Genomic DNA, 11,956 nt, shown 5'->3' with positions numbered 1-11,956 from the left:
CTTCCTTCCTTCCTTCCTTCCTTCCTTTCTTTCTTTCTTTCTTTCTTTCTTTCTTTCTTTCTTTCTTTCTTTCTTTCTTTCTTTCTTTCTTTCTTTCTTTCTTTCTTTCTTTCTTTCTTTCTTTCTTTCTTTCTTTCTTAGCTTTACTTTCTGTCTTAGAATCATTTTGGTCCCACACAGAAGAGTGGCAAAGGCTGGACAACAGGGATTAAATGACTTGCCTAAAGTTAGGCAGGTAGGAAGTATCTGAGGCCAGAGATGAACCCAGGACCTCCCAGTCTGGAGGCCTGGCTCCTAGCGGCTCCCGCTCTTGCCCTCTAATAGCAGGACTCATGCAGCTAACTGGGAGGGAACAAGAAGAGTTCACATTTCTAACATTTATAAAGTGATTTCCCCACAACATTCCTGAAGGCAGTGCAAGATCAAAGCTGATCCTTCCCTCCCTCCTATTTTACAAATGAGGAAGCTAAAGTTCCTGTAAGGTACATAACTTGGACCAGATAGCCAGGAGGCCTTTGGAATCCAAGATCACAGACCTGTTTGTACAGAGGAAAATAAAAAAACAAAAAACAATAACAATTTAAAATGCATCCCCAGCACAAGCTCTGCTTAATGAAGGAACCAACAAAAATAAATGGTTTTGCAGTTTCAGCAACAGTCTCTTACCTCTGCAAAACAGGGAAAAGGTACAGTTATGTAACTTGATGATAGTTGGACAAAATGAACTAAAATGTAAATGGGCTTGCACAGAAAAGCTAAGAAGGGTTCCTGCTTAAATATTATTAATTTAATAATAAAAATCACAGCAAAATTCAATAATTAATGAATGGCAGCTTGCCCTAGGGATTCCTGTTTCTTGGCTCCCCAGGCAAAATAGAAATGCAGCGCAGCAAAGCTGGGCTGGATGTATTATGGGCTATTTTTCACCCCTGGCTTGGCTTTGACTAGAAGCTGAAGTGGACGAGTCTGGTCATCTGTCTCTGTCTAGCTTGCTTGGATAGGCCACATGTGCTCACGTAATCAGCCTTTCTTATGTGAGAATACTTAACATTTATCTTGTCAACAGAAGACAATAACTTTATGGTTTGGCCCAGGCCAGCATCCTTTTGCACTTAGCCAATGCATTAGGTAACAAGTGGTCTCTGACTGCTAATGAAATACTGGCTAGGATTTGGCCATATTCTTAGTTTTTCTCTGTCATGATTGGCTGATAGTCCAGGCCCAAAAAAATCAGGCTCTGAAAAAAAAAATATGACTTTAAGCTGCTGCTTTCAGAATAACTAATTCAAGACCCAACGAAGCACCAGGTTCCATGGTAACGTGAATTAGGTGGATTCAAGTACATTTAAATACCATTGCTGATACCAAAATCAGAGCAGCCATTAGCAAAAGGATAAGGAAAGAGAATAGCATGGAAATTCATTGCCAGCCACCCGCAGTGTGCTTAACAGAGGCTGAAGAATTGTCTCAGATGAGAAAAGGACAGAGAAAGCCACTAGGTCAGCCCTGGAGCACTCGCTGGCACCTTTGTGGTCCTCGCTTTGTCACTGACAAAAATGACCTCAGGACTATCTTTCCCTTCAGTGTCTTCATCTAGAAAATGTAGGAATTGGACAAAGAGCCTTTCCGGCTCTGACATGCTGTGATTCTAAAAGGGCAGAGACTTAAGGAGGTGATTCTCCCCTCTCAACCTCCATAGACACTTGCAGGTGGACTCTGGGATGTGCTGTGGTGACACTCCCTAGTTTATGCCTGTGACACAGGACATTTTCCCATTATTTCCTCTTCCTGTGGGAATAATGGTACTAAGTTAGCACATGAAAAGATGATTGCTCGTTTTATCCTCACCACAGCCCTGCGAGATAAGGGGATGTTATAACCTATTTTACAGATGTCGAGGGAAACTGAGGCTGGTTCAGGTCTTATTGATTCCAAGTTTAGAGCTCCGTCACCTACTGGACTACCCATATACTTGTGTTTCTGTTTGGGGACCTGTTTTCTACCTGGCAATGTTAGAGGAAAATGTTTCACATAAGGAAAGCAGAATTGCCCATTTTTATTTGGAAACCCTACCATATTATAAGATGACAGATTCAGAAATGGAAGGGACCAAAAGAGATCAGGATCCACTCTCCCACTCTTAAAAAAAAAAAACCCAATAACAAAAAACCCTTATTTTTCTTTTGTCTTAGAATTTACACTATATATTGGTTCTAAGGCAGAAGAGCAGTAAGGGCTAGGCATTGGGGGTTAAGTGACTTGCCCAGGGACACACAAGTAAGAAGAATGTGAGGCCACACTTGAACCCAGGACCTCCCATCTCTGGGCATGGATCTCAATCCACTGAGCCAATTAGCGGCCCTGCCAAATCCATTTTACAAATGAGGAAACACTCTGAGTGGGAAATGACTTTGCCGTGGTCACACACAAAGTGGTAGAGTCAGGATTTGAACCCATATCCTCCGATTTCAAAGCCAGTACTCTTCATTTTATCATTATGTAATTTGTAGCGTTTGTTGACATGGGCTTAGTCACCACCTCTGCCACAAACACATTTTTTTTAAACCTTTACCTTCCATCTTACAATCAATACTGTGTATTGTTTCCAAGGCAGAAGAGCAGTAAAGGCTATGTAATGGGGGTTAAGTGACTTGCCCAGGGTCACACAGCCAGGACGTGTCCAAGATCATATCAGACTACTCCCGTCTTTTGGCTTATCTCTCACTATACCGAGCCATCATCTGCCCCCCACATACACATTCTCTCACCTACATCCTTTGGTTAAATTACTGGGAGACTTTTTTCAGCTTTTCAGTGATATATTTCATGAGATTATTTCTCATGATTATGCATAATATTATTTTTCTAGGTTTTCACTTGGCCCATCTCATGTTTCAAAATAATAGGAACCTAGCCAGATAGAATTCATCCACATCTTGTACCTCTATAAATACATGGGCTCAGAGGAAAATAAAACAGTCATTTTGGAAGCACCACCAAATAGGCACATTGGTGCTCCAATAACAGATCAGTCCGAAGATTTGAAATTGACTTTCAACTGTCTTTATTCTGCTGCCATCCTGTGGCTCACCAGTACCACTGCATCATCCTTATGGACCAGATGAGGAGGAAGAACAGTGTTTTGGGGCTGGTGAGCCTCTGGATCGCTCTTCATCCAGTAGGAGTCTTCAGGAAGATACGGATCAGGAGAGCAGTGGAATTGGTGCTGTATCTCAAGTCCACACAAGCACCTGCAGCACATTCCAGGTATTTAAATCTTTTCTCACAAATCTAGGCTTGATTTCTGCTTGATAAACCGTAGAGACAAATAGTACAAGGCAATGAAGCTGATACTGATGCCAATAATTATAACATAGCTGGCATACAGCGGGTGTGAATTCAGATCCATACCATCAACTATCTGTGGGCAGAAACAGAGAAATGTTGCTGGAATCTCTCTCTCTCTCTTTTTTTTTTAAACTTTTGCAAAAAAGAAAAAAAGTTAAAATACTGGACTTATCTCTTACAAGTTTTCCTGGTATTGGGATGGTGATGTTTCCAAAAGGTTCCTTGTAAATGAGTCCATTAAACTGAATTTGCATTAATCCTTCAAAACACCATCGGAGAAAGGACACTTTGGAGATCCAACCCGGTACTGAGAATGAAAAATGCACTGGTAGGCTTAAAATGTACTTCCTTAGAGATTTTTTTTAACTTTTACCTTTTGTCTTTGAATTAATACTAAGGATTAGTTCCAAGGCAGAATAGCTGTATGAGCTAGGTAGTTGGAGTTAAGTGACTTTCCCAGGATTACATAACCACAGAAGTATCTGAGGTCAAATTTGAATACAGGGCTTTCTTTTGTAGACCTTGGCTCTCTGTCCACTAAACCACCTACTGGTCCCTTTTTAAGGATTTTTAACATCAGCACAAAATCCCACTGGAAAAGTTGATTGGCAAACAACTCGGTGGGTTCCCCAGCTAGGTTAGGTTAGTCATGTTGGTGGCAATGAGAAAGATGACTCAAGAAATATGGGAAGAGGGCAGAGTGGATTGAGAGCCAGGTTCTGAGATGGGTGGTCCTGATTCCAGATGTTTTCTAGTTGTGTGACTCTGGGCAAGTCACTTAACCCCCAATGCCTAGCCCTCCCCAGTCTTCTGTCTTAGAATCAATACTGGAAGGTAAGGGGGGGGGTGTAAAAAAGAGACAGAGAGAGAGAGAGAGACAGAGAGAGACAGAGACAGAGACAGAGACAGAGAGAGACAGAGACAGAGACAGAGAGAAGAGAGAGAAAGAGAAGATAAGAGAAATACAGAAAACTTTTTTGCTTCAAGTAAGAGAATCCATCAATATTTGTTCCTTAGAGAAAGTGGCAAACTCCTAAGATTTTAGTCTAGAGCTGGAAAGGACCATAGAGAGGATAAAGAGCCTGAGGCAAGAGAAGTTGTTATTGCCTAGGATCACACAGGCAGTGAGTAGCAGAAGAATTGAAGCATGAGTCCTCCAGGCTGTGAGTGATGGGAAAGGCACTCCCTTCCTCCAACTTTGTACAGACAGCAGGGAGAAATGATACCATTTTTTTGGATTGTAATCTAAACTACCAGTCTGGGGATCAGAGTACAAGGGTGACTAGAAATCAACCATACATGTCTGTTTTGAGAGGGGAGACAGTGGGTGCTGCCTTACCTGTCCATAGGTTGTCTAAGCTTATCATGAAGCCCCCTGATAGGTAAAATGAATTATACAGAGCAGAGACCAAAAAGGAAGATGTGTGGAGATTCGGAAGCAAGGCTGCACTCCACAGCGCCATTGTCCGACCACAGTAGACCACAAGCCAGAACATCAAGAAACTCAGGATGAAATGTTCTGGCTCCGGCCGGAGGTTCGCTAGCCAATAGATTGGAATCCCATAAATGACCACGTAGGCACAGTGCTCTGGAAGTTCTCCTAAAATCTGATAAGAGAAAGGATTGTTGGATTTAAAACAGTGTGGATTTTCCTTGTCTTTAGGGAGAAAAAAAATTAGAGGATTTATAAGAGTGAAGTTGACTTATTCTTGTGACATGAGATTCAGAAACGATTTCCTGCTTGATGACTTGATCTCTTTGTCCTAGGTTTAGAAAAAAGTAGCATCAGGATCATTTCTATACAATCTTGCAGTAATCCAGGCACTACCTGGGCCTCTTCCTAAGCAGGCACCACACCCAAATAGACCTGGCCAATGAATTACCTTAGCAAAGAAATATGGGCCAGCAGAATACATCCCATCTTCCAGTTCATAATAAAGCATTGCCCTCTCAGAATGACCTAAAGGAAGAAAGAAAATGAGGGTAATCTAGAAGGAAGTTCTTAAAGTGACTAATAGCCTATACTGCAACTAAAACAGAGCCATTTTGTTTTTAGATATTTTAGAAATGCCTTTTGTTTTTACATGAATGTTATTACAGATTTCGCCCATCTCAGCACCCTCTCCATTGAAACTTCCCTTATAACAAGGAAAAATAGATTTACAAAGTGACAGTGAACTTTTGTGACAATTTATGTTACTGTCACAGTTGCCCTGATGGAATGTAAATTCCTTGAAGCCAGAATGGAAGGTTTCATTTTTATCTCTCCCGAGAACAGTACCTGGCTTGTTGAAAGTTCTCTCAGGAGTCTTCTCCAGCACCACAATTTGATTTTTAAACATTTCTTTTATGTCTTTATTTTATTTTAATAACAAATTTCCACCTAAGTTTTCTAAAGTTAAGTGATTCATATTGTCTCCTTCCCTTCTTCCCTCCTCTCTCCTGGAGTTGACAAGCAATTCAATCTGGGTTATCATGCAAAACATATTTCCATATTATTCATTTTTGTAAGTGAATAATCTTATAAAACCAAAACCCCAAATAATATACCCAAACAAAAAAAGTGATAAATCATATCCTTTCATCTATATTTCTACTCCACCAGTTCTTTCTCTAGAGGTGGATAGCATTCTTTTCCATAAGTCCCTCAGAATTATCCTGGATCCTTGTATTGCTGTTAGTAGCAAAATCTATCACATTTGATCATCCCATGATATTGCAGTTACTGTGTATAATGTTCTTCTGGTTCTGCTTATTTCACTCTGCATCAGTTCATGTAGGTCTTCCCAGCTCTTTCTAAAATCATTCTGTTCATCATTCCTTATAGCACAATAGTGTTCCATCACCATCATATACCACAATTGGCTCAACCATTCCCCAGTTGAGGTACATCCCTTTAGTTTGCAATTCTTTGCCAGCACAAAAAGAGCAACTACAAATATTTTTGTACGAACAGGTTCCTTCCCATTTTTTTTTTTATGGCACCACAATATGAAAGCATCAATTCTGTGATGCTCAGCTTTCCTTATAGACCAACTCCTACAGCCATATGTTGCTACTGGGAAAACCTCTACTTTTTAGGCATGCTTACTTATCTTGCTTCCCCACATCTATGCTTAGAGAAAGAAGGCATATTTCATGATTGGTTCTCTAGGACAAAGATTAGTTATTACACAAGTCCAAGTTTGGCCTTTGGGTTTGCATCTATAGCATTGTCTCCATCACAGATGTGGTTCTTCTGGCTCTGCTTATTTCACTCTGTGTCATTTCAAGTAAACCTTGCCATGCTTCTCTGAAGTCCCAATATTCATTATTACTTATGTCAGGAAAATATTCCATTACATTCCTATGTTACGGTTTATTCAGCCACACTCTAATTGTTGGTCATTCGCTTTGAATCCAAGTCCTTGATACCACAAAAACCAAGTGTTAGGAATATTCTGCTATATATGAGGCTTTCTTTCAGACCTTAACTTCTTTGGGATATATGTCCTGTGATACGGCCACTTTTCTTATACATAATAGTTCCAATGTTGGGACCAATACACAGATCCAATAACAGTGTTTTAATGTGCTTATTCTTTCCCTGTTCTCTAACCTTGGCTATTTATATTTTTTTATTATCTAATCATTTGTATTTTCCATCATCTTGTTTATGCTGATTTGCTACGTAAAGGTGAAACCTCATTTGCATTTCTCATATTAACAATGTCTAGCATTTAAAAAAATAATTCCTGATCATTAAAATTCTCATTTTGAAAATATCAACTCTTTAACTTTTCCCCTTTCCCTAAGAGAAGACTCCTCCCCTCTATCAGACTTTCTTGCTTCTGTCAAAGACGCCACCATTCTCTGAGTCTCCCAGTTCCATAAGCTCAGAATTATTCTTGGGCCCCTTATTCTCCCTCATTCCACATATCTACTTAGTTGCCAAGTATGGTTGGTTCTGCTTCTGCATCATCTCCCCCATCCATCCCCTCTTCTCTACTTATACAACTATCACTCTAATTTAGGTCCTCACCTACTCTGGAGTGGATAATAACAGTGGCCTCAAGCCTTCAATTCATTCCCCACCTAGCTGCCAGTGATTTTTCTTCTCTCTCCCTCTCCCTCTCCTTCTCCTTCTCCCTCTCCCTCTCCCTCTCCCTTTCCTTCTCTCTCTCTTTGTTTTTTTTGTTTTTTTTAAACCCTTACCTCCTGTTATAGAACACTTTTTTTTTACCTTTTTAAAGCCCTAATACCTTATATATATATATATATCCTTCTATATTAAATTTTTTTATTTGTTACAGGGCTAGGCAATGGAGGTTAAGTGACTTGCCCAGGGTCACACAGCTAGGAAGTGTCTGAGGCCAAATTTGAACCCAGGACCTCCTGTCTCTAGGCCTGGCTTTCAATCCACTGAGCCATCCAGCTGCCCCTAGAACAAATAATAAGTATTGGTTTCAAGGCAAAAGACTGATAAGGGCCAGGCAATTGGGATTAAGTGATTTGCCTAGGGACACACAGCTAGGAAGTGTCTGATTCCGATTTGAACCCAGGAGTTCCCACCTTGCTTCTCCTTTGTGATTTTTCTTAAGTGTAGATCAGAACACTTTTCTCCTTTGTTTAATAAATTCCAGTGGCTCCCTGCTACATGTAGGATAAACCATTATCTGTTCTGTTACACCTGTAAAGCCCTTCACAACTGTGATCTATATGGCCCCAACCTACCGCTCTAGCTATCCACTATTCTCCTTCCCATGTTCTCTCTTCCAGACAAACTGGACTTCTCTCTGTTCCTCATGCTTGGTATTTACTATACCAGCCCCATGTGTTTTCATTGGCCAGTTCCCATTTTGGGAATATATCCCTTCATCACATAGAATTCCCATCTTCCTGCTAGACCCAGCTCAAACAGAGATTTTCCCGATTTCTCCCAATCTCCCCCAGACTTGCTGGCCGTCTCGCTGTCTGATTTGTACTTAACTGCTTTCTATCTATCTTGCATTTATTCTACATGTGTTCATCTTGTATGTGTATGTGTTTATATGCACACATACATACATGTTATTGTTCAATCATTTAGTTGTGTCTGAGTCTTCATGACCCCATTTGGGGATTCCTTGGCAAAGATACTGGACTGGTTGGCCATTTCCTTCTCCAGCTCATTTCATAGATGAGGAAACTGAGGCCGACAGACTTAAGGGACTTGTCCAGGGTCACACGGCTAGTACATGTCTGAGGCCAGATTTGAATTTAGGAAGAGGAGTCTCCATCTCTCGGCTTGGGCTCCAAGCGTTCCTTTCTGACTGTTTCCCCCAGAACACTTTCCTCCTCCACTCTGTCCGCTAATGCCTCTGGTTTGCTTTAAGTCTAACTTAAGTCTAACTAAAACCCCATCTTTGCTTGGAAGCCTTCCCTAACCCCTCTAAATTTCAGAGAATTCTCCATTAATTATTTCTTATTTATCCTGGGTATAGTTTGAACAACTCATCTATTGTGGATGACTGAGAGAAGCATTTGACTGGGGAAACATTCAGTCCAATTAGTGGAAAAACTAAATTATAGACTTTTAAAAATGCAACTCTTTACTTTTTGAGTTTGCCTCTTATTTCGAGCATAAAATATTGACTTCTCTGTTTGCCTTTAAAGTCCTTCTCTCTGGCCTCAGACCATCCTAGCTGTGCGACCCTGGGCAAGTCACTTAACCCTAATTGCTTAGTCTTTACCACTCTTCTGCCTAGGACTGAAAACTTGGTATCCATTTAAAGACAGAAGGTAAGAGTCTTTTGGGGGGAAAAAGCTCTTCCCAACTTATCCCTAACCTACTTTTCCAGTGAAACTCCTGAGTCCCAGGAATACACAAACTCCATGTGGGTAATGACTGTTTTTATTCATCTTTCTACACTGTGCATGGCACATAATAGTTGTTTCAGAATTAAATTATAAGTCCTTTTCAAGGAATGGAGTCATTGTAGACTAATTTTGCCCTTTGGGCAGCCAGGCGATATAGCAGATGGAACACTGGGGGTGGAAACAGGAAAACTCATCTTTATGAGTTCAAATCTGGTGTCAGACACTTATGAGCTGGATGACCCTGGGCAAGTCACTTCACTCTGCTTAAGTTGCTTCATCTAGAAAATGAGCTGGAGAAGGAAATGTCAAACCACTCCAGGATCTCGGCCAAGAAAAATCCAAATGGGGTCACCAAGAGTTAGATATAACTGAAAATGACTCAACAGCATCAATTATGCCCCTTGTGATCATTAGTCAATCACTTAGCAGACCTTTTCTTTCTTTATGGGGCCAAGAAAGGCATACTTCTAGCCAGCCCAGCCCATACTATCACACATGGTAAATTCCCAGCGAATGGCATCTTCCCATCTGTGGGTTGTCGTCAGGATTTAACAAGGGGTCGCGGGGAACAAGGCACTCACATTTTGCAATGATGTGTAGAATCACTGGGAAGGGAATCAGGGCCCCCGTGACGAAGAGGAGAGCAGCTGTGTCCATGAAGGAGCGGCGGATTCCCCCGTGGCCGTAAAACAGAAATCCGATGACCATGGCCATCACGAAGGCCTCCAAACCTTGGGTCAGCAGCATCGGCAGGTCCCTGAAGTCATTGGAAATCTGTCGGCTTAAGAAACGGGACGGAAAATGAGTAGCCGAGGTAGGGACGACTCGCCTTAAATGGGCGGATCCGGAGCTGTTTTGTATTCTAATTATTTGTCTGTCTTTGGTCCACAAGCATTTATTAGGCACCTACTCTACGCAGTGCACATTTCCGGGCACTGGGGGGTATAAATACAAATAGTCCCTGCGCTCAGTTAACTGGCATTCCAGTGGGAGGATGCAATATGGACCCCTGCTAGACGGTCAGCTCTGTGAGAACTGCTGTTCCTTGGGTCTAACTCTTATCTAAGAGCGATACCTCTCCCGCAGTATGGCGCGCTGCGCGCAGCATTCTTGGGGATTTATAGAGTGGAACTGAATTGCTTCCAGGTAAATTCCACTTTCATCAGAAACACAAAATAGGGGTAGCGAGGTGGTCCAGTGGATAGATTGCGAGTTCCAGTCCTGGGTTCAAATTTGACCTCAGATACTTCCTAGAGAAGTCACAACCTCATTTGCCCTTCTGGGTAGAGTTAGTACTATAATAATAGAAAGTTTAAAAAAAAAAAAACCAAGGAAGAAAGAAACCCAAGACAAACGGGCCTATTATTTTTTAATCTGAAACTGTGATTCTCTACCAGAAGAACTTACCTCTGAGCACAGTGCCTGGCACATAAAGGCACTTAAAAAAAAAAAACATTTATTGACCGACCAACATCATCTTTCAAAATCAACTTCAGAAGTCTTTGAATTACCGAATTAGAGTGGTGAACTGCTGAATGGTCCCTGGTAGCTCTTGGTCAGAAGGTGATGGTACATTAATGATCTGTTCTGAAATGACATGAGACCTGGCAGAAAGCAGAAAGCGGGGCCAACGTCTTTGTTTCCAACGACCTCCTCGAACGAGCCAGCCCACCGCCCTACCTCGCCAGAAGCGCTCCTTACCTCGGCTCCACAGACACAGTCAACATACTTTCCTCCTCGGTGGCTCTCCACAAGAAGTCATCAAAGCCTCGAACTTTTTCCAGAAACAAGGCAGCGAGGGACCGGACCTTCTCTTTGGTAGCCGTCTCTCGCTGTCTGTCTTGTCTGTCAATGCTGGTCAAATCGACTGTAAGACACATGGAGACGGTCAGGTCCTATTGGCTACAGTCACCATCTAACAGAGTTAAAATAGACCCTAAAACAGGCTAGTTACTAGTTTTGTGTTCTCCTTTGTGTAAATAAGGAGTGTGGCAAAAAGGGAATTGGGCATTGTCACAGGCAAGACCATAATTCTTAGCTTTCTGACTCCAAGTCATGAGCTCCATCCCCTGGGAATGAGGATAGCATTGCCTTTTCCCAAGACTTGTGAGAAATGTATTTCCAATTCTTAAAACACTATGTAAAATGTGATGTATTCATATCTGATATTTATAGAACATTTTAAGGTTTAAAGGTTATTTTGCATTAATCATCCCATTTAATCCTCACCACAACCTTGTATGGTACATGCCATTTTAGTCCTCATTTTTTTGTGTAGTAATATTATCGTATGATTATCATATTAAAACTTTGTCATGTCATATAATATGCAGACTATATTAGTGTCTATTATCTATATGTAATAAAAATAACAACAATAATATAATAGCTTTTATGTAGCATCAGTTAGCCTTCACAATAATTACCTCATAAGGTTGGTGCTATCATTATCCCACAGGTTAGCTCAAGGTATGGAAGATATATAATTCTTTTGGTGCATAATGAAGTGAGAATCCATCTGCTACAGTGGAAATAGCCCTAGCCTGGGACTCCTGTTCAGGAGACATAGATACTCATCTCTCTCCAGCTACTGGCCAGTTTGGGGACTTTGGCAGCTCACTTAACCTCTGAGCTTTAATTGGGAGGAGGGGACAGCTGAACTCCTAAGCCTCAACTTGGGACTTCCTTCCTTCCTTCCTTCCTTCCTTCCTTCCTTCCTTCCTTCCTTCCTTCCTTCCTTCCTTCCTTCCTTCCTTCCTTCCTTCCTTCC

General features: G+C 41.4%; 1 protein-coding gene across 1 annotated transcript in view; it reads right to left on the bottom strand.

The window, feature by feature from the left end:
* Nucleotides 1-2,809: 2,809 nt before the first annotated feature.
* The window catches only part of ABCG8 (ATP binding cassette subfamily G member 8), a 42,638-nt gene continuing 33,491 nt past the window's right edge, over nucleotides 2,810-11,956 (bottom strand). Inside the window, exons 6-12 of the mRNA XM_044659463.1 lie at nucleotides 10,888-11,053; nucleotides 10,698-10,790; nucleotides 9,768-9,967; nucleotides 5,232-5,308; nucleotides 4,688-4,955; nucleotides 3,528-3,655; nucleotides 2,810-3,421 (exon numbers count right to left, since the gene is read on the bottom strand). Coding sequence (XP_044515398.1) covers nucleotides 3,284-3,421; nucleotides 3,528-3,655; nucleotides 4,688-4,955; nucleotides 5,232-5,308; nucleotides 9,768-9,967; nucleotides 10,698-10,790; nucleotides 10,888-11,053 — 1,070 coding nt within the window. The 3' untranslated portion in view covers nucleotides 2,810-3,283. The remainder of the gene's footprint in view (nucleotides 3,422-3,527; nucleotides 3,656-4,687; nucleotides 4,956-5,231; nucleotides 5,309-9,767; nucleotides 9,968-10,697; nucleotides 10,791-10,887; nucleotides 11,054-11,956) is intronic.

Source organism: Gracilinanus agilis, chromosome 2 (genome assembly GCF_016433145.1).
Source record: "Gracilinanus agilis isolate LMUSP501 chromosome 2, AgileGrace, whole genome shotgun sequence".
NCBI lineage: Eukaryota > Metazoa > Chordata > Mammalia > Didelphimorphia > Didelphidae > Gracilinanus > Gracilinanus agilis.
The sequence above is the reverse complement of the archived record's forward strand: the minus strand, read 5'-3'. Positions and strand labels throughout refer to the sequence as shown.